Source organism: Elgaria multicarinata, chromosome 3, assembly GCF_023053635.1.
Source record: "Elgaria multicarinata webbii isolate HBS135686 ecotype San Diego chromosome 3, rElgMul1.1.pri, whole genome shotgun sequence".
Taxonomy (NCBI): Eukaryota; Metazoa; Chordata; class Lepidosauria; order Squamata; family Anguidae; genus Elgaria; species Elgaria multicarinata.
In genome coordinates this window covers 46,053,448-46,078,647 of record NC_086173.1, presented here as the reverse complement: position 1 = coordinate 46,078,647, position 25,200 = coordinate 46,053,448, and the positions used below count along the sequence as shown (strand labels likewise).

At 41.6% G+C, this 25,200-nt stretch overlaps 1 protein-coding gene across 6 annotated transcripts in view; it reads left to right on the top strand.

Moving 5' to 3' along the window:
• The window catches only part of BAIAP2 (BAR/IMD domain containing adaptor protein 2), a 141,115-nt gene that overhangs the window by 41,276 nt on the left and 74,639 nt on the right, over positions 1-25,200 (top strand). For all 6 annotated transcript variants that reach the window (XM_063120115.1, XM_063120117.1, XM_063120112.1 and 3 more), the window contains exons 2-3: positions 9,182-9,257; positions 14,264-14,350. In XM_063120115.1, the coding sequence (XP_062976185.1) occupies positions 9,182-9,257; positions 14,264-14,350 (163 nt within the window). The remainder of the gene's footprint in view (positions 1-9,181; positions 9,258-14,263; positions 14,351-25,200) is intronic.

Genomic DNA, 25,200 nt, shown 5'->3' with positions numbered 1-25,200 from the left:
AAATAGTATGGTTATTTTGTACACTAATTTTTAAATAAATCTTTAAAGCTATTGTGTGCAAATCCTTGAAGGTAATTGTTTGTGTTTCCTTGTATGTCATCTTTTGGTATAGCATTTTAGTTGTAGGGGAGAGATGGCAGAAGAGAGAATTATAAGCAGCTGGGCAGGTCCTGAAGTACAGGAGCCCAGATGGCTTGTTCTGTTAATCTGTAATCAAGCCACTATTCCATTAGCCAGTGTGTTAAACCATTTTTAAAAAGCAGCTGTAGAACCAGAACTTGAAAATTACATTTTTCATACTGAGGAATATCTTACTCTTTGAAGATGTTGGGGCTATGAGGGGGGGGGGAAGAAAGTTCAACTGGAGCGCAGAGAAGTTTTTAATAGAAAAGACCCATGAATGCACTGATCTTGTTCCTTTCCCAGCCTCTTTCCCCAGTCTTCTTCTTATTTGACTCTGGTTTGCTTTACTGCAAGGCAAAGTTCTCATTAGTTCAGAGGTTAGGCTCCATCTGAAAGCAGCTAGTGAATTCTTTGTCTCATTTTAAGGTGCCATAGTTACAAAGCGATTGAATGACATTTTGGATTGTGGCGCTAAGGTAGCAGGACAACTCATTCACAGCATGTTACCCGCTTAACAAAGAGCCATTCTTGTTAGTGGTTATGTAGAGCTAGAAAAACAGTTAAAGCACATGTTTCAGTAACTGGAGGTGAGAGCTCTCCTTGTCCTTGAAACCCCTTTAGTAGCTGGTCTCCCCTTCTCTTCTCTTCTCTTCCTGCCCCCTCCACCCAGGTTCCTCCTACAGAATAATATTTTAAAAGCAACCAGACATATTAACTACTTGGCTGAGGGCAAATTCAAACACTCTCAAAGACTGGGAAAGCTTCATTTATCTCCAAACATGTGCTTTTGTAATAGTTGTTTGTCAATTGCAGTGTTTTTATAAAGAGCATTGTCCTTCACTTTTTGTTCCTACTATGAGGTATATCACAACTATCCCCATTGTATGGTACGGGGATTATAGATACACAAGGCTAATGCCACAAAAATGAGATCAGAACCAGGTTTGAGTCCATGTTTATCCATGCTGGCTGACAAAAATGCTGCCATTTTAAAAGACTTCTACGGTCAGAGGACTGTTTTTACTGGGACAAGAATAGCAATGTAGAATGTACAGGCTGTGGGTATCCTTCCTGCACATTGATCTATAAGTAATTTACTTGATACAGTTTTAAAACTACTGCTGGATGAGTTAATTTTCAAGAGAACACAAATAATGGAAAGAGCCAGAGCACAAGGGCCAGACCTACTATTAGGTAGAATTAGATGACTACTTCAGGCAGCTGGTGCTGAAGGAGGTGAACAGCAACAAAGTATTAGAGTGCTGTGAGTGCTGTGTAGATTGCCCTGTGCCCTCTATGCTAACCTGCTGCCCACAGGTGCTGTGAAGATGCTGTCCCATTGCTAGTTTTGAAGTCAGATTCGACTACCAGTCCTGTCAGCTTCTGTAGTTGAATGTTGGAGGGAGGGCATGGCAGTGTGCCATCTTGTCCTTTGCCTCAGGCAGCAAAATATCTTTGCAGATGTTGCAGTGAGACAACATCTGCAAAGAAAGAAATAATCGCATGCTCAACCATTGTTTATATTATTTTCTTACTTGCAAGTGAGACACTTGGGTTCTTCTGATTTGACTCCCAGGCACTTGTGAACTTGACATATGCGTAAGTATCTGCCTAGTTAAGCCAGCTGCCCAAACTCTGATTGTAGCAGTGGTGGATTGGAGGGTGCTTCTAGGCAAAGTGTCCATGTTCTTATAAAAAGAGGAATATGGCTACTTTATTTATTTATTTATTTATTTATTACATTTTTATACCGCCCAATAGCCGAAGCTCTCTGGGCGGTTCACAAAAATTTGCCTAGAAACATAGTTGCTGCATGCAGTTTAATCCTGAGGCTTTTCAGAACTTGGTGCCTCTTTGATTCTGCTAGTGTTGTTTTTAATTCCTGTTATTTTATTCTGCTTCTTGCATTGAATTGTGTTTATTATTTTTACTGAATTTCTTCTAAGCCATATAGGATGTATATTTCTTGTAAGTCACATAGGGTGTATTTTTTATTATTTTTTTTACAGAAAGGAAGGGTGTATATAATAGTTATTCTTTAAACTTGAATGAGTGAGTTCTTCTGTGTGGTCTCTGTGCATCACACACTATGGGCTTCTGCACCTGTGCAGGACCAGTGTCGGGAGCTTCAATAGCTGAGTATGACTTTTGGCGGGATCCCCGCCCACCATCCTACTGCGCATGTCCAGGGGGTCCCGCCATGCTCCTCAGTTCTCTTTCGAGCACGCTGCTACCAGCACGTCCGGAGCTTTGCTCGTCTTCAAAGAGAATATTTAGCTGAAATTTCGTACATTCTTACCTCTATCCGTATTCTTTATCCTTCCTTCTTTCTTCTTCCTTTATTCTCCCTAAAAAAAAAAAAAAACACTGTTAGTCTTCCTATTCTTACTTTCGTTTTCCATTCTAATGTCGGACTCTAACAAAGGCCCGTTTAAAAGATGCCTTTCCTGCAATGGAAAGGTCCCTCTTTCTGATGGACACTCCTTGTGCCTCTTATGTTTGGGCGAGTCGCACATTGTTGAAGCCTGTTCGTGCTGCATGAAGCTATCCAAACAGTCTCGACGTAATAGAGCTGATCGACTGAAGGCTCTACTTTGGAAAAAGGCCCTTGAATCGGTTCATGAACCAATTCCGCAGGCCTCGACATCGACTGCCCAGCCCCTATCTCCTATCATGGAACAATGGGCACCTACGGGCAGGAAATCCCATACCCTTGTAGCAGCTAAAAAGCTCTCAAAAAGGGCAAGGGACCATAAGGCGGACAACGGAAAGCAAAAGAAAAAAACCTAGCCGAGAAAAGGAGCCGCGCCCTCCGTCTCGCCCTCCAACTCCACAGTCGCAACCAATACCGTCGGTACCATCGCCTCCGCCGCCACCGACATCACCGCACTCCCCTCGGTACCGTTGCCTACGGCATCGATGTCAGAGGGTGAACTCCGGGACTCCCCGTTATCATCTAGAGCCATCCCATTGGCACAACCAATTCCACAACCTTCCGAGCAACAGGTTTCTACTCAAGCGGCCACTCGCCCTCCTTTGTACAGATCACGTTCTCCATTCCGTGACTGGGACTCCGATTCCAATTGGTCCATGTTAGGGCCTCGCGACTCGTATTGTTGTCGAGATCGACAACCTGACCGCCGTCGGGACCAAGAGTTCACCACGGCATATCACCGTTCTCCATTCCGCGAAAGACCAGTTCCGCGCTCGCAATTTCCACCGCCTCCGCTGGTACCTCCTAGGTTTGCATCTTTACAACGCTCCCTACAAATACAACAACGACGCCATGATCAACGCAGATCGCCTTCTCCTTCCGACAATGACTATCAATCGGATTCGTCTTCGGTCGTATCGGTACCATCACCAACTGACCCCGTCGACACAACTGAATACACGTCTCCTTCCGACGATACCGACCATTTTACGGAACAAATCCTTCGCATGGCCCAATCCCTTGGCATAGATGCTCAGCAACCATCTGATGACATTTCTGACCCTATTTTTGACTCCGCTTATCCGGATAGTACACCTCCGGTATCGATACCACTCTTCCCGAGACTCCTGCATATTGCTCGACAGTCCTGGAAGACACCAACCACTCTCAGTACCACATCTAGGCGACTCGAGAGTCTCTATAGGGTGCAAGAGAAGGACGCCTCCTTCCTTTTTAGCCACCCTAAACCTAACTCCGTGATTGTTGAGTCCTCACAGGGTTGTTCCACTAAAAGCCACACTACACCTTCCGATAAGGAATCTCGTCGACTCGACATAATAGGCAGACGATTATATTCATCTGCGGCTCTGACTATTAAAGTAGCCAACTATACCGCCCTCATGGCGCGCTACCAGATATTTCTCTGGGACAAAATGGCCTCTCTGACATCACACCTTCAAGGTGACCAAAGGGAACTCACCCAGCTTTTCCACGCCGAGGCAGCTAAAATTTCCTGTCTCCAACTCAACGCTTCTCGTCATTTGACTGACTGCTTCTCCAAGTCTATGATTGGTTCCGTCGCTCTCCGTCACCATGCTTGGCTTCGTGCTGCCAGTTTGACCCCTGAAACCCACTCAAGAATTGAGGACCTTCCGTTCGATGGTGAGGGTCTATTCAATTCCACCACCGACGAAGCGATGGATACCATTCAAAAAGCTCGCCTCACGGCATGGAAAATGGGAATTTCCCAACCCTCTTTCCTTCCGTCTTATAAAAGAAAGTGGCATCACCCACAAACCTCCTTTTCATCAAGGTACCAACACCATCAGCAACATCAACATCATGACAAATTCAATCGTTAACAGCAACAATTCAACCAACCCAAGCGTCAAATACCTTCTCCACGATTCCGTCAGATGCCTTTCCCAAACGTCGTCTTTGACAACCACTCTCTTCCACTAGTACCAATATTCGGCTCCATACTAAAACCATTCTACCACGCCTGGTCCAACATCACAAATGACACCTGGATTCTCACCATAATCCTAACAGGTTACCGCTTCGAACTTCAAGACATTCCACCTCTCGGTACCGTAAAAATTACTTCCCCATCACAGCCTCTCATAGACGAATCCCGTCTCCTCCTCAGCAAAGGAGCCATCCGCAAAGTCTCCACCAACATCACCCGAGGATTCTTTTCCCGATACTTTACCGTACCGAAAGCCGACAGCGGACTACGCCCTATTTTAGACCTCAGAAATCTCAACTCATACATTCAACCAAGAAAATTCAGAATGACCACATTGGCTTACATCCTTCCCCTTCTTCTGGAAAACCACTGGTTCACCTCCATCGATCTAAGGGACGCATATTTCCACATTGCAATTCACCCGTCCCATCACAAACTCCTCCGTTTCGCCATCGGAACCGACATCTTTCAGTTTACAATTCTTCCCTTCGGACTCTCCTCTTCCCCAAGGGTATTCACAAAGTGTATGGCACCGGTGTGTGCACATCTTCGCACCCAAGGAATTACAGTCTTTCCTTATCTCGACGACTGGCTTTTGATGGCTCCATCTTCCTCAACAGCCCGCCGAGACACCACATACACCCTCAACCTTCTCGCCTCTCTAGGCCTCTGTGTCAACAACGAAAAGTCGAACCTCCTTCCCTCCCAACACATCTCTTTTATCGGAGTCGACATAGACTCAGTAACTTCCACAGCATATCTACCTCAAAAAAGACTACTTACCCTCATCGCTCAAACACACGCAATTCACTGTTGACCTTCTCCAACGGTCTGGACAATCCCAACGCCTCCTCGGCCTCATGGCATCCACTGTATACGTCATACAGTGGGCGCGTCTACGAATGCGCCCTCTTCAAGCATACCTCATACGCTCCTACAACGGCACAACCAATCCACGTTGTACTCACCTCATCATTCCACCAGACGTTCATTCCTCCCTACTGTGGTGGACTCAAGCACGCAATCTCCGTCAAGGCATGCCCTTTCGACAACCTCAACCAGACATCACAATTACAACCGACGCGTCCAACCTTGGTTGGGGTGCCCACACCGATCACTTCAACACCCAAGGTCGATGATCTACCAGCGAGCGCAAACTGCATATCAATGCTCTTGAACTCTTAGCGGTATACAAAGCAATCATCGCTTTCGAACCGAACATCCAACACAAGCACGTCCTGATCCTGTCTGACAACACCTCAGTCGTATGGTACCTCAACAAACAAGGAGGGACACGCTCCACTACACTCCTCAATATAACCCTCAACATCTTCAATTGGGCAATTGCCAAGAACATTTCGATAACGGCCATCCACATTGCGGGGAAGTCCAATCAAGTTGCAGACACCCTCAGTCGCACCTTTTCCCCGACCCATGAATGGGAACTCTCAGGCCATCCTCCTCCAACTGTTTCTCCAATGGGGAACTCCATCCATAGATCTCTTTGCCTCTTAGACCAACGCTATCTGCTGACTCTTCTGCTCCAGAGCTGGGCACGGAAAATCCTCTCTCGGAGATGCCTTTCAGATTCAATGGGCACACACCTTTGCTTACATATTCCCACCATTTCCGCTCCTCAACACAGTTATTGCCAGGCTGCGGATGGAGCCAATGACTGCAATTCTCATAGCCCCCTGGTGGCCTCGCCAGTCCTGGTTCACTCCCCTTCTCTCCATGTCGAACCGGACATACATCCACCTGCCCACGATACTGAACCTCATCACGATGAACAACGAACACATTCACCATGCAGATCTCCAAACACTTTGACTAACTGCATGGAAAATCAACAATCATCATTAGATATCCCCTCCTAGATACAACACATATTACGTTCAGCAAGGAAACCATCTACTTGTAAAGTCTATCGAGCCAAACGTCGCCGATTCAGATCCTTTGCAATACAACACAAATTTGACCCGCGGAACTGCTCCATCAAGGATATCCTCCTCTTTCTTAAACATCTTGTGGATTCAGGTCTTAAAAATTCTTCACTCTGAGTACATCTAGCAGCCCTATCCGCTGTGCATCCTCCAATTCAAGGACATTCTGTTTTCACTCACCCTCTCATCAAACAATTTCTGAAAGGTGCTAAAAATTTATTTCCTCCAATAAGACACATCACTCCACAATGGAGCCTGTCGGTCATCTTAAAAGCTTTAACAGCGAAACCTTTCGAACCTTTAGCATCCATCAGCATGCGCCTCCTCTCAATGAAAGTAGCTTTCCTCATGGCTATCACATCCGCCCATCGAGCTTCTGAACTCGCAGCCCTTCGGGTCGACCCACCATATCTGTCATTCCACCCTGACAAGGTCACGCTTCGACCAGATCTACAATTCCTTCCAAAGGTTGTGACATCTTTCCATCTCAATCAGGATATCATTCTCCCTACTTTCTTCAAGCAGCCTTCTTCTCCACTAGAAACAACTTTGCATTGTCTCGATGTCCGCCGAGCCCTTGCATTTTACAAATCTCGAACCGAGTCATTTAGAACTACCCCACGCCTATTTGTTGCGTATGGTAAGCCAAACCAAGGCTCACCTGTATCATCACAAAGACTTGCAGTATGGATCACCCAGACAATCTGACTTGCCTACCAACTGCAAAATTTACCTGTACCTAATCATCTGACAGCACACTCCACCAGAGGCATTGCCACCTCTATGGCTTTTTCCAGAGGAGTCCCACTCCAAGAACTTTGTAGAGTGGCCACTTGGTCGAAGCCCTCTACTTTCATCAGACACTACCAACTAGATGTCAGAGCCAGAGCTGACTCCAATTTCGGTAGAGCTGTCTTTTCTTCACTTCTGTGACATCAACGCGACCAACGCGACTACCCTCCTCCGGTAAGTCAGCTTGCTATTCGCCCATAGTGTGTGATGCACAGAGACCACGCAGAAGAAATACAGGTTGCTTACCTGTAACCGTAGTTCTTCTAGTGGTCATCTGTGCATTCACACAACCCACCCACCATCCCCTCTTGTCTCGTTCAGGCTTGAGGTACACTGCATTATAATGTGACACCTGTCACACACACATGTATTTGTTCTTCCTGCTTGAGCATATACATAGACATGCATGTCTATCTAACTGCATTTACTGTATGAACATATATATATATATATACATACACATTATTATGCGGTATGCATATATACATATATGTATAGCTATCCTTGGTTCTATTGACGCGGTCTCAAGGAACTGAGGAGCATGGCAGGACCCCCTGGACATGTGCAGTAGGATGGTGGGTGGGGATCCCGCCAAAAGTCATACTCAGCTATTGAAGCTGGTCCTGCACAGGTGCAGAAGCCCATAGTGTGTGATGCACAGATGACCACTAGAAGAACTACGGTTACAGGTAAGCAACCTGCATTTATTCCACTATCAAATACACATTTTGGTAGAAAGATACAGAAGACTTTTTTTCCTGGCACACTGTATTAGAATAATATATTTATAGTATAATTAGACACTTATTATCCTGCATTTTCTCTCCAGGCCAAACACAGAAGTATAAAATGTTTCTCGTGTTTCCTGTGGAATAGTAGGCGTTAAGGAGTTTGGCAGAAGGGAAACAACTTTGTTAAAAAGAACTGAGCCTTAAATCCTTAAACAGATCCTGGGCAACATATGTGTGTATGTATACCAATCAAACATACTCTTAGGAACAGATACATTGTCAAATCATTGTATTATCCATATACTTACAACCAATGGGTAAGAATTCCTTATGTATAAGCAAAATTTTAGTCTGAAATGTGTGTTCTGGTACTATTTCCTATAGAGAAAGTTTTTTTAAAAAATGTATTACACAGATGCTTAAATCAGTCATGAAGAATATATGTGGGGAAGGTCATGATGACTAAATTAGAAAACTAAGGTTCCTTAATCCTTGTTCCTCATCTTGGGGTGCTAAAGTGCAGAAATACCTTTCTGGCTTGCACTCCATTGTCCATCAGGGCCTATGTATTAATTTTATTTATTTATTTATTGCATTTTATTGCATTAACTGGAATTTGTAGGCATGGCTTCAAATATACAGTTAATAGCACTCTGATCTGGTCCTCTGCATAGTGTTCTGAAGAGGGACAGATGAACGTACATCATAAAAATGTGCTTTCAGCAGTATTTCTGTTTCTGACTATGTTTGCTATTACTGTCAACTTCTTTCCTTTTGTGTTTACAGATTGAAGTGTTTGTACCCCATTGCCAGTTGTTCTAATCCTCCTTCCACTGAACGTCTTTGTATTTGTTGGTTTCATATTTCCACCCCAGCAGCAAAAATGGTCACACAGGAACTTTTTTTTTTTTTGGCAATGTCTGCAATTTATTGCAAATAGCTCAACTCCTGGACTGAGTTGTTAAAATACATCATCTTATAAAATGTCATTGAATTTGGTTTGTGATGTCTGTGTGACATGGAGTGTGTATATGTGGGAGGATTTTGTTTCCAAGACTTTATTCTACATAGTAGTGTGAGTCACTCTCCTGTAGTCATACCTATGTACACAAGGAGTACAAGAACACACCGTCTCTTTGTGTGGAGTCCTTAAATTGCTAATGTATTTGTTTGTTTGTTTTTCCTGTAGACTATCATGGAGCAGTTCAACCCCAGCCTCCGGAACTTCATTTCCATGGGAAAGAACTATGAAAAAGCCTTGGCAGGTAAGAGAAGTGGCATTGTGCATGTTGACGTGGCTGCAACATTATGACAACTGTAGAGACAGCAGCCTTCCGACACTGGGCGGTAATGGAGGTGGGAAGAAATGGTAAAATGTGCTGCTAGGTTTGTTGGCACTGTTCTTGAAGGGTTTTTTTTTAAATGTCAGGGATGCTCTTGTCTACCAAAGGCAAGCTATAAAGCAGCTCTCTGAATTAAAATGCAAATATATTATCATTTGTGTCATGAAGGGCTGTTACAAGGCAAACTGCTTCGGGAGCTATGACATGAAACATCTTCCTTCTAGTGATGAGCCAGAAACGAGATGCTGATTTACTGACAACTTAGAAGATAAACACAAGTTGAGATCTCCCCATCTTAAACAGCCTCTCTGGATTTTCTTTTATCTTTGCTATTAAAAATAGATTTCAAGAAATTACAGAATGCAGCTTTACATTTGGCAGTATATGATAATGTTCCAACTCTGGATTAGCAAAACCATTCTTAGGCTTTTTACAGAGAAAATCCCTTAAGGACAAACAGCAGAAAGTACTGTGATATATCAGACTAAGGCTACAATCCTGGACACATTTACCTGAGAGTATGTTCCATTAACTTCAGTGCTATGTAGTTCTAAGTAGGCATACATAAGATTATACTGCATGGCTCTGATCCAGCTAAAGGTAGTCATGGCTGACTTGATGCAGTTAACGTGTCCATTGGGACTTAGTCATGACTAGCTAATAGGATTGGCACCTAAGGCTGCAATATTGTACATAATTAGACTGTTTAAATCCTGCTGATTTCAATGTTTTTTAAGCAGCCCACCTGTAGGCAAATGTAATTGTGGCATGAACTTTCATAGGCAAGATAAAATATATGAGTTTTTAAGGTGCTGCAGGATACTTCATTGCGATAGAACATTGTTAAGTTCTCAACTGTTTCACACATTTTGCAGCAACTCCTCCCCCCCTGTTTGCTACCCAGAGTAAAGACAAACATAAGCTGTGTGAAATGACCTTGGTTGCTGAAAGGTAATTTTTAACCTTTGGAGCATACTGGCACAGAGAAAGTAATAGGATTCTTAACTGTTTTTGTGATCTTCATATGTTCGGTTTACTGGATGCAGCTGTGTTAGCTGCTTCAGCAGGGTGTGAAATCTTTTCCAAGTTTTGGCCAAACTGCTTGGCTCTGACCAAAATGAAGGGTCACCTGTGTACACCTTGATTTCCTTGGCATTTCTTTGCTATTCTGGTGTTAGATTTTCCATTTCATGGTGCAGGTAGGCTACTTTGTGCCCACTTCTCTCTAGCTCAAGCCCTTGGGGGTTAGAGCTTAATTGCTCCTTCCTTTCCTACTTGCTGGCACCTGAACCTAGATGAAGCCCCAGGGAAAGGTTTTCCCGAAAGCAAATCTTTTGAGATGGCCTGAGGATCCCTTAGGCAGCTTCACTCACTGATTTTGCCTACCTGTTTTAAGTGCAGCATTCAGTAACATCCCTGGGATTTTCTTCATGTTTTTGAATATATATATATATATATATATATATATATATATATATATATATATATATATATATTGAAACCTGACCCAACTGCTGTTCTTTCTGTATACACCAGGTACTAGCATACTCTTTAGAAGATTGACCTGCAATGTATAGTGGCTACTTTAAGAAAAAGAGGTGCTGGAACTGGGACTCAAGCCTCCTTTAAATCCATGCCTCATAAACTGCAGACAGTTCATGGCTACTCAGTAGTGAGAAAACTCCCCACATGCTCAAGGACTACACTTCCTTTTTGATTTCATGGGTCCCAAGGTTGAGTCCTGGCATTCAGAAGAAGTTGAAGTATTGAAGGCCTTGCCCAAATTATGCCCTGGCAATCTTCTGCAAAAAAAAAAAAAAAGAAGATGTTTACGTTAGAGCAATTCTGCTAATCCCTAATTCTACTAATTAATTGTTTTCACCCTGATAATTCTATTAACCAGAAGGAAATCAAAAAATGTCATCTAAAGAAGGCTGACAGAATTTGAAGTGTAGTGGTTTTGCCAAGCATAAAACACTTAGAAATACAGCCCATCAGGAGAAGCCGAACTGTACACTGTGAGCTGTCTGAAAGACACATTTTCAGGAATAGCATATTTTGGACCCTGTGGCTCTATTGGTTTCAATGTGTATTTGTGTGGGTGGGGTGGGGAATTTGTAGCCCTCCAAATATTTTGGTCTACATCATTCCTCACCATTGGCTATGCTGGTTAGGGCACACGCAAACACACACACACACACACACACACCTATTGAGGCATTCCCAATCACTGCTTCTTAAACATGCATTGATAGGGAAAGTGCTAATCACATCCTCCTCTGTTGTTGCATTTGTCACTCTCTACTCATGGAGGGCAACTTTAGGAAGAGGAGAGTCTATTCTATACGTGGGGTCTCTCCACCTGATCTGGATCACTGATTTTCCAGAGAGGTAAAGGGAATAATGGATTATTGAACAGTTCTTCATAAGGAGGGAGAGAAGTGGGATGCTTAGTGCATATGCTCCCGAAGTTCTGGTCCTGATAAATAACTTTGCTCTATTTTGCATGTGGTGGAGATTTGGGGGATGGATGTTTAAAACTGTATTGTGTGAAAAGGAAATTAGCTAAACCATAGTTCAGGAATCTATAACTTCTTATCTTTTATGCTCAGTTTATTAGTTCTGCATTCAGTCTATAAGTAGTGCTAAAGAAAATACATTATGATGAGACTCCAGTTAAATCCAGTATCTCTTACTGAGAACTGACTCTTCCAATCAGGTTTCATCTGCTTGAGGCTTTGATAAATGAATTCTATCTGCAGATCTCCTACATGAATAACTCTGTAGTTTTAAATGTTCCACTGTTTTCTCTCTCTTGTCTTCTGATCTGGATTCTTATAAGATGCAAGCATTTTCAGTTGGTAGCACTTGCTAGAACAATATCGCTTTGTAGTGTTAAACAAAATCTGTGCAGTGTGTTCTTGTGATTAAGAGGAACCCCCTGCTTATCTGATTAAAGTGATGTGTATGCAGTTGGAATGTCAACAAACTAAGCTAAAACTATGAGTGTATTGGAAAGTCAAAGATAGCTTGGTACTTAGTAGCATTTTAGAGCCTTGATAAGCTAGTCTTATTAAGGATGTGTGTGCTTCTGTGGACTCCCACCCCCATCCCCACCCCAAAGGAAAAAAAGGTCAAGTTCTGCACTAAGAAAACAAATGTCCTATGACTTATTCTGAACATCTATGTATGTTTTGCATAATATTGCTTCCAATATTTAGATTTTCAAGGAATTTAGAATACGTAACAAAGCATGGGAGGAATAATACAAGATCCAAACCTCTTCTGGCTCATGAGATTTTGAGACAGGGCCCACTGCTGCTCCCCACCACTTAAAAAAGAATGCTAATGTCTTTGGGATGTTATTCTGCTCTAGCTTTCAGATTCTTATATGTAATCCTGTAGTTACTTATAGTATCGACTGCCCACACTACCACTTCCTATGGTGTGTTCTTGATGGTGGCTTTTCTAAAACGTGCCTTTGACCATTCATATGTCTAAATTCTCTGAATTCTTAAAATCAGAAGTAATTAATGAGAAATTGATCTGAATTTCAGTATAATGCAGAGAAGTTCATTTTACTTCAATCACAAAAATGGGTAGGCAACAAACAAGCCAAAAGCTAGTGTGTGGCTAGTAAGATCTTGTTGGAATCCTGAGACTTTAAATATTATCCCTTTCTCTCATTTCCAAAGTTAATTTTCCAGTTCACATTATTGCAGAGGTAAGCTTGAAAGCATGATGGCAACATATACTAAATATTCAAACCAATAAAAACCAAGTTCTGTGTCTGTGTGTCTCCCCTGCTTTGCACGCCTCTCAGGCATCACGATTTTTTAACCCAATTTAATGACTGAATTCTAGAGTGCAGTCTTCCTTAGATCCCAAAAGGCATTTTAAAAACTACGCTGTTCATAGGTCGATCTGTGCTAAAGTATAGTAAGCTCCTAGATTAGTCTCAGCAGATCTATCTTGAAGTAAGGCTACATGAATTTTGTTGGAGCCAATCCCAGAAACACACTTAGTTGCTTCTTCTCTTTGAAACAGACATGTGTATATTATACTCTAGAGATCCTATTTTCACAGATCCTTATACAACTGTGTGACTTCAAAGACTGCAGCTGTCCTTTTCCATTTCACATGACTCTACTTTCTGCCGTTCATTCTTATAGCTTTCCTCACTGACTTCTGTACTCTGTTTCAGTCCCCCACTCCCATATCTCATTCGCACTTCTCCATAATATCTATCTAGTTCCGTTTTTTTTTATTGGTTCTAAAATAAAACCTTCCTCCCCTGGTACTTTCTCATTTTAGACCAGGGGCAGGATTAGATAAGGGGAAGTGAAACTTCCATGAAATTAGTTTGCCTTGTCACAGAATATGGATTCATGTAAAAAATCTAGCCAGATGCTTGGGACGTGAACTCCCAGAAGATCCTGCCAGCATGGCCAATAGTCAGGAATCTTGGCACTTGAAGTCCCAAACATCTGAAGATCTACTTTCTGCCCACCCCTGCTATATTATGCAGGCCTTGATAGCCAATATCAAATATAGCAAGTATGATAAATAGGGCCTGGTAGAATTTGATGGGAGTCATGTGGTTTGTAGTGTATTTCTAATTTTGGAAGATGAACTGATCTAAAAAGAATCCCAAATTTGATGGTACCACAAGCATTTAGATGGTGAAACAATTCCCAAATGATGGAACCAGGCTTGCCAGCAGTGTTATAGGACTTGTTGCTGGGCTGCTGGCACCATGTGGTGGTCTGGCTCATATTGGGCAAAATGCATTATTGTGAATCAAAGTGGAAGATTATCTTTGATTCAGTAGATACATTCAAATCAAGCAAATATTTCTTTTATGGATTCCTTTAAGGATCATTGGAGCAAAAATGTACATGATAATAATGTATGTTTTCAATTTCTAGGTGTGACATATGCAGCAAAAGGATACTTTGATGCTCTGGTTAAAATGGGAGAATTGGCCAGTGAAAGCCAAGGATCTAAGGAACTGGGTAAGTCAGGAACCTGAATGCTATCAGTAGAACTACAAGGCTCAAAGTGGCAAGTTCAGGGAAACTGGGATGCCAATGCCAAAACATGGGTTTGGACAAACCTGGCTTCCTTGGTTTCATCTTGAAGTCTTTGGATTTTTAAGATCTCAAAATATTGCTGCTTACATGAAGCTAATTACTTGGATGTGGGCTCCTTGGACATAACAATACTATGTCAATAGTCAGATGGGTTTGGGTTTTTTCCTTTGGAAATATATATGGATTTGTACAACTAGCTGCAATAAGACAAAGAGACGAATATTGAGCATGATGGGTACTGTATAAAAATAAACACTCACTCTTGGTTAAGAAAGTGAAAACATAAGTACTTCGGATTTTTCCTTTCCCCCCCTTAAACAGTTATTTAATTTGACTAACCACCTGTATAGAATGCTTATAAAGTTGGAATATATCTACATACATATTTCGGCCCATTCAGATGTAGTGCCACTATCATGTGACTGAGATCTGAGGAGCCTCAGGCACATACGTTACCTCCTCCTGCTCTCCCCCCACCCGCCAGCATGTGATTTCAGGTCCTTGTTTGTAGCAAACCATAGTTCATTCAAATGGACAAATTTGAGTTTGTGTATGCTTGCAAACCAGGTTTGAACCAGCAAACTATGGTTTGGAAGTGTGTGTGGCGGGGGGACCAGGAGGCAGTGCCCTTGTGCCTCCCTCTGTCTCAACTCTCATTAACTGTACATCAAACCAAAGAAAGAGGATGGTGTTACAACCAATGTTTAGTCCTATTCAGAGTAAGGTAATTGCTCATTTATAATGGGAGAGTGGAGACCCAAATTCTCCTAGGGCAGGGATGTTGAATCGCTTTCAGCCTGAGAGCCAAATTCCATTTCAGAGATGCTCTCTGAAGTAATGGCAGTGCTCTCATTCCAGAGGTGAGTGGGGTTGAAGGCAAAAGGAGAGGATCCAAAATACCAAAAATGCCAGCATATTTTAGGTTAACGCGTTTACTGCAAGAAACTAAGTCTTACGGCTTCTTCAGATGGGGAGGGGGGGGGAATCGCATTTCCCTCCCATTGCTTTGAATCGTGCTTCTGTCCCGCAGTAGGGATGAGCAGCTTCCTCTTTCCTCAGACAGTGAAGAAAGTAAACAAAGACCACGTGGCCCATTCAGTGGGCTTTTTTTAGTGCTATTTTGTTGCATACAGCAGGAAATGGCAACACATTTTGCTTCAAACCAAAAAAGACAGGTGTGTGTGGTGTGTTTTATGGGAAAAGGACCAGAAGGAGAGGGAGGTGGACGGTGTCATCAAAAGGACCCACGAACATTCATAAGTGGACAGTAACAAGCATGCTATAAAGCGCTCATGTCATGACGCTCTTAGAGGAAGCATTTCAACCTTTTAGAAAGCAGATAAAACTGCACAACAGAAACCACCTAGTGATTGGGGCCAAGGTAAAGGGGGTGAAGCCATCAGGGGACTGGATTTGGCCACTGAGCCGGAGGTTCTGCACCCCTGTCCTAGGGTTTTCACTCAGTACTGCTTAGCATGGAGACGTTAAGCCCTTTCCCAAAAAGGTTATAGCATGAAACCTACAAAAGTTGTTTGAAATTTGATTTGTTAAAATTCCCACCTTCCAGAAATATTGACCACGACTTATAAAATGAGCGCTCTGGCAGTTGAACTCATTGAATTGTTCTGAGGACAAATAAAAAATAAAAGTTGCAAACGACATTGTATATTAAAGGTGTTCTATAAGTGATTAATACGCGCTTTCTTATTTATTACTGGAATCATGGTTTCCAGAAATTATGCTTAAGTGCACTTTATGACCTGTGTAAGGAGAATAAACTAAAACTAGACAACCTGAATTACACTTAGGAGGGGAAGAGAGGGAGGCGGATCTAGGTCAGTGTAACCCCATTGAACTCAGCAGTGTAAGTGATCTTGGCAGCTGTTCCATAGTGTGTGTGTATAACCTCCACTGTGCCACACTTTTCCTGCATTGCTCTGCAGCTTTCACAATCCCAACATGGTTCTTGGAATTGTTCTGATAGACAGTAATCTGAGCACTCAATAGCAGTTGACTTATAGACATAGCTTTAGTTGTAAACTGTGGAAAGTTAATGTTGTTTCAGAAACCAAATCAAGCCTTTTTTTAAAAAAAATTGAATTTGAATTTGTGTAGACTCATTGCCCAGAGGATTACCATGTGCCAACTTGCCTTGGGAAAACAACTGGAAGGCAAGCTCATTCGCTGTACTTTTGTGAGAACAAGAACCATCACTGAATTGCGCTTCCTGTCTTTATCTGGCTATACAACATTTGGAAAACATATGGAAAAGATGAACAAACTGTTTGTAAATGTTCCAGAGGCAGTTCTGCCCCATGGAAGTCAAAAGTGTCAACCAGTCACATAGGAAGTGCAAGCCACACATGCTGCTTGTTCTTCTGCAAATGTGCAATGTGCCAGCAGTGTCTGTCCTAGCAGTTCAAAAGTAGAATGCAGATCTAGACTATGAACATGTAGTCCACCAGTATGGCAGTTCTCTGTCCTAGCTACTTCACAGGGAAGAGCAAGCAAATGGGCAACCATCTTCTAAGTATTTACTATGCTGTTTTATATAGCCACAGAGATGTTCAAATTTATTAGAATTGTTTCTAATGTGTTTGGGCTAAAATACATTCATCTTTATTTTTGTTGCAGAAGTAGAGCTTTGAGAAACTTTGCAAGAAAATGGGTTCATGCGCATAAGAATTAAATGGGTGCAGAGCCAATGCAGATGTGGCCATCCTTATGGTTTGCCACAACAGCATCCATCCATAGGCTTTCAGTCCATAGGCAGAATTCATAGACAAATGCTTAGAAAATACAGGTCCCTACCTGTGTGTGCTGCAGTGAAGGATGCCTGAAAGCATTAGTGTGTATCACATGGTAACCTCACACAAGATTTCACACATGTCCTGAAAAGCCAGACACTGTGTGTGTGTGCGTGTTGCTGTTTCAAGTAAATTCTTGTCAGCAGAATGAGAGTTTGTTTGGGTTTCTTTGAAATCTCTATGCAGCCTTTTTAATCCCCATCAAGCAACCACCCACGTTTAATTCCTTCCTTGTTGCTCAGCTTCAAAATCCCCTCCCCCATCATTCTAAGTAAATGTGCACAGACTGCATGATTTGTACAGTAAAAGTAATACTGCAGCCTTCTGGCTCCAATAAACTCTCTGGTGTGTTGAGCATTTAGGGAATTGTCTTGAAGTGAAGGCTGTTAGGACTCGAAAAAGTCTTCCCAGACCCTTACTAAGCTGATATTCAAACGATGTGCTCTATTTTGCCCCAAGTCAACAGCTCACTTGGCTTCAAGTCGCAGCACTGTGCAGATAAATGGCATCTCCTGCACAGAGCAACAGAGCCGAAGTTCTTGTCATCTTGCCCCGAAGAAGCCCTTTATCTACTTAAAGACGCCCTGTAGAGAAAAATGCCAGTTCTGTGTCTTTTTGTGCTTTCCCTTTTATGAGGGATAAAGAATCTAAGTGTGTTGCTTTTTCTGCCTTGAAGAAATCTAGGAGAGAATGCATGGATTTCCATTAGTTGCAGAGCAGATCTTTGAAGGACATAGGGATTCTGCTTTTTTGCTTCAAGGCACCGCTGCTACAATTTGGATCTTTTTGCATGGTTCTCAAGGGGTGTGTGTGTGTGTGTGTGTGTATTTGCTTAGTAGGTGTGCATTTCCTTTAGTACACTGGAACTGTTAGATAAGTGAGTACACCAAACAAATAGACAGAGAGTAAGTACTGCTCAGGAACAAGTACTGGTTCTTGAGAGATTTGATCTATCATGACTACAGCGCTATCTCCACTTACTTTCAAGTGAGTATGAGGTAAAAAACCTCTTGGCATAGCATACTGAACTATGGCTATATACATACTTTAGATTAAGGCTTGTGGGTCACCCTGTCTTGCTTATGAGCCTTGAGATGCACAAGCAATCTTGAAATATAGTTGCGGTCCAGTGATTATTGGAACATTTTTTAAAACCCAGTTCCTACAGAAAAACTGCTTAGATCAAGTATGACTACCATTTCTGGTGGAAGTTAGGAGAATTACATACTGGGCTTGTTCAGGGAACATTTGTGTATCAATCGCTTGACCTTACATACTTAATTGATCAGGCAATTCCCCTGGTAGAGAGAAACTCTCATCCTTCTGCCAATCTTGTCCTACTATTCCTGAAAATTACCTGAGTTTATTCAAAAAATGCTAAAGTTAATATGTCAGAGTGAAATTTCTACATTCAGAATGATGTCAAGAAAAAAAAGTGCATAGTGTTAGTAACGTAATCATCTGTTTGTCAAATGTATACTTCCTGTTGGCAGAACTCATAGGACCTTCAATTCAAAGAAAACAATGTTTTTTCACGCTATGGTTAATCATAGCAAACAAAATCCAAATTTGAAAGACTTTGCAGTTGTCAGCTTGAAAGATAGGATTCAAACCACTGCTTATGAAACTTGCTTATTTCAACAAACTATAATTAACCATGGTTTAAGGTTTGGATGTAATGCTAAACTGTGGTTAACCTAAAAGGGAAGTAGATGCTTCTGTTCATTTCGGCCAAGGGAGATGGAGAAGAATGCTTGTTGCAATTTGTCCTCATAACCCTAAATCATGGTTTAGAGTTATGTGTGAATGCAACCACTATGAATACCGTGAATTATATTTGGCGGGGAGTTCTTACATAAAGAGTTAACTTTCCTTACTTTCAGTTAGTCTTCCTACTTAATGAGTTCTGAACTGACTTAATGGTTCCTGTAGTACAGGGATCAGCAGAAAGTAGATCTCCAAATGTTATGGGTCAGGTCTTAGAATATTTAACTATTGGCCATGCTGGCAAGAGTGGATCCAAAACATCTGGAGATTTACCTTCTGCACACCCCTGCTGTAGTACATGACATTAGTAAAGTATGCCCACTATTTTTGTGGTTGAAGATTCTGTTAGATTTTCTTGTTTTTATCCGATTCTGCCCTTTGATTGTTGGATCTTGATCGCAAAGACATATAGGTTCATGCATTCTTTGTCAATTTTATGTATTTTGGGGAGCAAAAGAGGCAAAAGAGTACATTGATGGTGCTATATAAATAATAATAATAATAATAATAATAATATACTTAATACATAACTTGAAAGTTTCTATACTTGCCTTCCACAGTATACTTGCAATGTGGAAGAATGGACAAATAGCTTTTATTGAGCTGTAAATGGAGTAAGGCAGCTACAGACACAGGTATTTTTAGTTACGAGGTAATGGCCTAATTACAATACATTCATTCTTTTAAACCTCTAAGACAAATTGACCAGCGGTTTACACATTTGTAATGATCAAAGGGATCAGAGAAACCCATTGTCCCTTCCATTCATCAAAGTAATGAACTTTAATTGCTGAAAGAGGTTGTTATACAGGTTTGCTTATTTGGGAGAGGACAGCAGAGAGGTGGAAATGATGCTCACATGCAAAATATCTGCGTTATGGTGTGGATGGGTGGAACCCTATATAAATGCTTTGACAGATTCCTGAGAATTGAGCCACTTTACATGGGTGTATTTTTAAAATTCTTTTCCTCTTAGTAGTTTCACTTTGCACATAATGGCATCTTGCCAGTTACTAATGCCTACATAGAAGAAAGGGCGGGGTGGGGTGGGATGGGACGGAACTCTGAATTGAAAGAAATGCCAGATTCACCTTCTTGAAAACTTGCTCTACAAGCTATATCTTCAAGGAAGATCCAGTATTTTCTTAAGTTCAACATTTCCTCCCCTTTTTAAAACTACCCTGCATCTGTGAAATCACCTTGCCCTATTTATAGTTCAGTGAAACTATCTTTCCATTAAAAAATAGGGCTGTTACTTTAGGAACCTGCTAAACTCACTGTAGAACCTGGAGATGTATTTAGAAGACAGGTCCAGTTTCCCTTCTGGCCCATTTAGGAGGCAATTTCTTCCTTCTATTACCGTTCACCAAGCAGATTGTATAAACTTCTTAAAGCAAAAGGGGTGGAAACCGCCCGCACCCCATGGAGGGGGGACTTCACAGGATATGACTTCACATTACATCAACACTGCAAAAGAAGAGAGGTAATGACTATTTTGGTCTAATTTGGCAAATAAAATAAGAGGGAGAGAGGATACAATTTCAAAATCTGGATGAATGTCTAAGCTAAGGAGAGAGAAAATGTAAGATATGCCAAAGCTTTGGTGGCAGCAATATGAAAACAAAGCAGAACTTAAAGGGTGACAGGAATGGTGGGGGGTAACAAAGTTGCACTTGACTAACTTTGGTGGTGGAGGGGTATCGCTTAAAATTTTGGATTTGCAGTTTTATTAAGAGGTAATCCTATTCCTATGCTGCTGTTCATATTATATGGCCATCATAGAGAGCTTCGGCTGTGGGGTGATATATAAATGTAATAAAATAAATAAATAGTAGCAAATAAGTTGGGTATACCAAGAACATATGTATAGAGTATTCTAGAACTGCCATATCAGAATCTTCAAAGTGAGACTTGTTGGTGCCTGCTGTATATAGCACTGTGGCATTGAGTATTGGTTGGTATTGGATAAATGTTAAATAGTAGTGACCTTCTTAAATGCTAATTAGTTGTGGATTTCTTAAGCAAGTAGTCTGCTGCTTATATTTAATGGCACTGTTACATTCTGAAATCATGGTCTGTTTTGTACACACAGACACACAATTGTCCAGATTGCACTCACTCATAGAAATAGGAGTGCAGTGGGAAGGAGAAAGGGGGAGTCAATTTCCCCCACAGCAATTGCAATAGCAATGACTATCCCGTCTTGGGAAGAACTATTGCGTGTTGAATGATGCTCAGAAAATGCAAATCCCTGCAACAGAAACACAGCCTTAGGGAAGATTTGCTCACTTTGTTGCATGTAGTAGGCAGGACTAGTGAGACGACTATAAAATTGTAGACATTTTGTATGGGAAAGATTGCCTAGAGTCAGCTGAGTAATTGTTTAATGAGCAGAGCTCACCTTTAATTTGTTTTCTCCACAACTCTGGAAAACGTGAGTCTGCTTAGTTTCAGGTAAGGGCCAGTAGATCAGTTTTTTGAGCCTTACTTTTAAATTTCTGGCTGAGTTCGGATGACACGCTAATCAGCAGGGTGGGTGGGTAATAGAAACAAAATGGAAAACAGCTGTTGAGTAGTGTGTCATCCGAACTCAGCCACTGTGTGGCATTTCAGCAAGGTATGTGCCCACTTATGTGTGACAGTACTAATGTTGTTGAAGCCTTCATGTTCAGAAAGCCTAGCTGTGGCTTTCTCTGCAAAGGATCCTATAGGGAAGCAGCACTTGTAAGCAGTTTCATATTTGTGTGTATATATACACACATACAGGACAACCGTAGCTCTTACAGTTGTGACATAAAAACAATTCAACAGCTAAACGTCTTCTGGCATCCTGATGCTACAATGGAAAACCTGTCTGCTGAATTGCAGTTGTTAAATACAAAGGAGTTCTTGGTGGTTACAGGTGTGGTTGGGGGACCTTGCAAGTCTACATATTTGATGCCTGAAAAGTATCTTTGAGGAGGTGGTATAGCATCTCTTCTCCCACCCCCTGCACCCTGCTCAAGAAATACATAAACTCAGAAATAGCCTTTTATCATAGCTAATCCTTCTCAATTCTGTGTGTGTGTGTGTGTGTGTGTGTGTGTGTGTGTGTGTTCATTTTACCTAGAACAAAACTGGCATTTATTTAGAAATGAGCTAATTAGAGATGTCAACAAGTATTTGCTTGCAGCAAAACTTCAATGTAAAATGCCATTTTATGCTCAGCTGCCTGCAGTGCAAAGCCTTCACACATGCTTCTTCTTAGCTTGGGCTAACTTGCAAATCACTCCAGCTTGAATCAAGGGTTTAAAACTTTGCTCAATTGCTTAAACTAGGAAGGTGCAAAAGATGTACAATTGCTTTGTCCCTTATTCTACCTTGTTTGTAAAACACTTAGCAGTATTGGAAGTAATGTAGCAGTTCTACAGAGATTGATCTCATATCAGTTTTTGTGATGCTGTGTGTAGAGAGCACTTCCTCCTGGGCGCAAACAAATTGCTCTGAACTACCTCCTCTTTAAGTGTGTCTGTCAATGCCTTTGACCCAGATTCTAAACCTTTTTGTAAGTGCTCCTTTTGAATCCTCCTCCAGGGGGATTAATAAATCTCTTAATTGGATTTGTACTTGTCTCAGGTATCTGTTTTCTGTGGCAGCAGAAACAGTGTGGTGATAAACATGGTGAATGTGAAAAGGTCATTTGTCTGGGTGAGGGAGTTAATATGACAACAGATGTATAACGGACTAGAGACATGCACTTTTTTGAGCAGACTAATGATGATTGCAATTACTTGTTAAGTTGCACAGGAATTGCTGAACAGTTCAATTTGCATTCCTAAAATGACATATGAGGAAAGCCAAGTCTCAAGAAATAATGCTTAATCTACTTGTTCTGGGGTAGCCAATGTTAGAAGTGTGCCATGAGCTGAAAAGTTGCATCTGCCTCCATTTTCTGCATGTATAACTTGAACATCATTACAGTGAAGGTGGTGAATGCTAGGTGTCATGTTGTGTTATTGTGGTAATTTGATTATTTTAAAATGCTTAGTTGCAAATATGAAAAGTTGAAGTTAGTCCATCAAAGAACCAGGTCAAACATGTGAACCCCAGCTCCTCATGTTCTACATGCAATCCCTCTCATATATGGGATTGTGTAGCGAAACGTCTGTGTCTGATGTAGCCTGCAATGTCCAGCAGCAATTTTCATAGCAGTGGCAGCTGCAGAAATAATGCTGTATGTCTTAAAGCCACTATTGGGGCAAGAGGGAGGAGACTATGTTTAGCCTGTCAAAATTTTGGTTAGCCAGTGTAATTAGTCAATATTCTGTATATTGCAATAAAATGTTGCTGGTGGGGGAGATTAGGAGGAGAGGACATTGTACGCCGAGCTGCATGAAAGTATCTTTTGTTATTGAATGTATACTCATATATATATATAGAAGTGTACTAGGCAGAATATTCAAGGTGTATAATCTTTCTCTGGATAAGAAGGTATACTGCAATTCTCTCTCCACCCCCCACACCGTTTTTTCTTAGGAATCTGCATGACTCCTGGGCAGATAGCTACAGCTTCACTCTTTCAGTAGATTGGAACAAAGCCAAGTGGTGAATGCGTTTCTGGGAACACATAGCATGGGTAAAGAGAGCGAACCTTCATGGTTTGAAGCAGTCTAGTTCCTGACGCTAAGACGTAATTGGCAGGTTCTTGCAGGATTTGCATTCCTAAATGTATCTAATGACTTGTTGGATCCAACATAGCTGCTTTCTTGTGACACTGCCTGAATAATTCAATACTGACTGCATTTTGGGGTGGGTGGGGGGTGGGGTGGGGAGAACAACTTTTAATTTAAAACACAGCAGCCTGCCATTTATCTGCTATTCAAGTGCTGCCGTGGTTCGTTTCTAACTGGGTTGCCAGTAGCAAGTGTGCTCAACACCTACTACTTCAGGCTGTGTTGTTGTTTTTTAAACCACATTTGTTACGTTCAGCACAACAAAGTGTTTAATAATAAAGGTACTTTTGCCATTGTTCTGATAGTACATAACATAAAATGTAGCACAAACTCTATTTCTGGGTTCGCATGTATGGCTTAAACTGGATTGCTCAAGAATACAATAATAGCCATCTCAAATGATGGACGTTTCTATTGATCGTTCTGTTTCCTTTTACAGCGTCTCTCCTTTTTCTCTTGGAGTAGGAATCCTCTTATGTAACTGTTAGATAGCTGTCCCCCCTATTTTCCTAAATACCCCAGATATTGTTTGTTTAAAAGCAATATGTTACATGCATTTAGGACTCTGAGTGGGAGGGTGGAAAGGGGTCATTTGGAACAGAGAAGTAGAAAGCAGGGCAGAATTAAGAACCCTCTTCTCTCCCTGTCCCCAGTTGCTGCTTCATTTCATTGTCCTCCTCCAAAGCTGATTTTTTCTTGGAGGGGGGAGGCTGTTGGGGGGGGGGTTATTGCACAGATTTCATTGTTACATCTATTTTGGCTCTCAGGTTGGCATTGGAAATGTGATTAGATGTGGAGTGGTATATAAATGTTGTAAATAAATAAATAAATTGGAAAGCTGATTAATAAACATAAAGCATGAACTGTTTGTTTGTGATCAGACAGGTTTCCCAACTCCACCCCCAATTTCAGTGCCTCATAGCATTTTAAAGGTAGAGGTGCCATCTCTGGTGAGGATCTGGCAATCCTACCATTTGTCTTTCAGGCCTCTCCCCGCCCCGTTCTCATGCTCACATAAGTAGCATTTTACTACTGGGTATTCAGCATTGAGGGTGGGGGCGCTGTCATTGAGTTAGTAAATTTTGCCCAAGTTAATCTTCCTTGGTCAGGAAAAAAAAATCTCCCAGCTTAAGCAAGCAAAAGTATGAGGCAAAACCCTTTGAGAATGTTGTGGCCTTAAGACTTCAGCAAAGTTGTTTTTGCCCATTTACTTTTTCTTGTTGTGTATCTCTTCACATTCGTAGGATAGACATACAGAATATATTCTCTTAATTGGGCTTCCATTGTTGCATAACTTAGAAGTTTCTCAGGCTAACTACATTTACTGTCTGAACAATGCATGCCCACAGTTTCTTCCTGTCCACTAGCAATTGCTTATATTACTTGGCAACTTGTTTCACACACGTTTTGAAAACTATAGGATTAGACTAAATCATATTATTTTTGTCTTTGGGTTACTTATAAGAGATACCAAATCTATACTGCT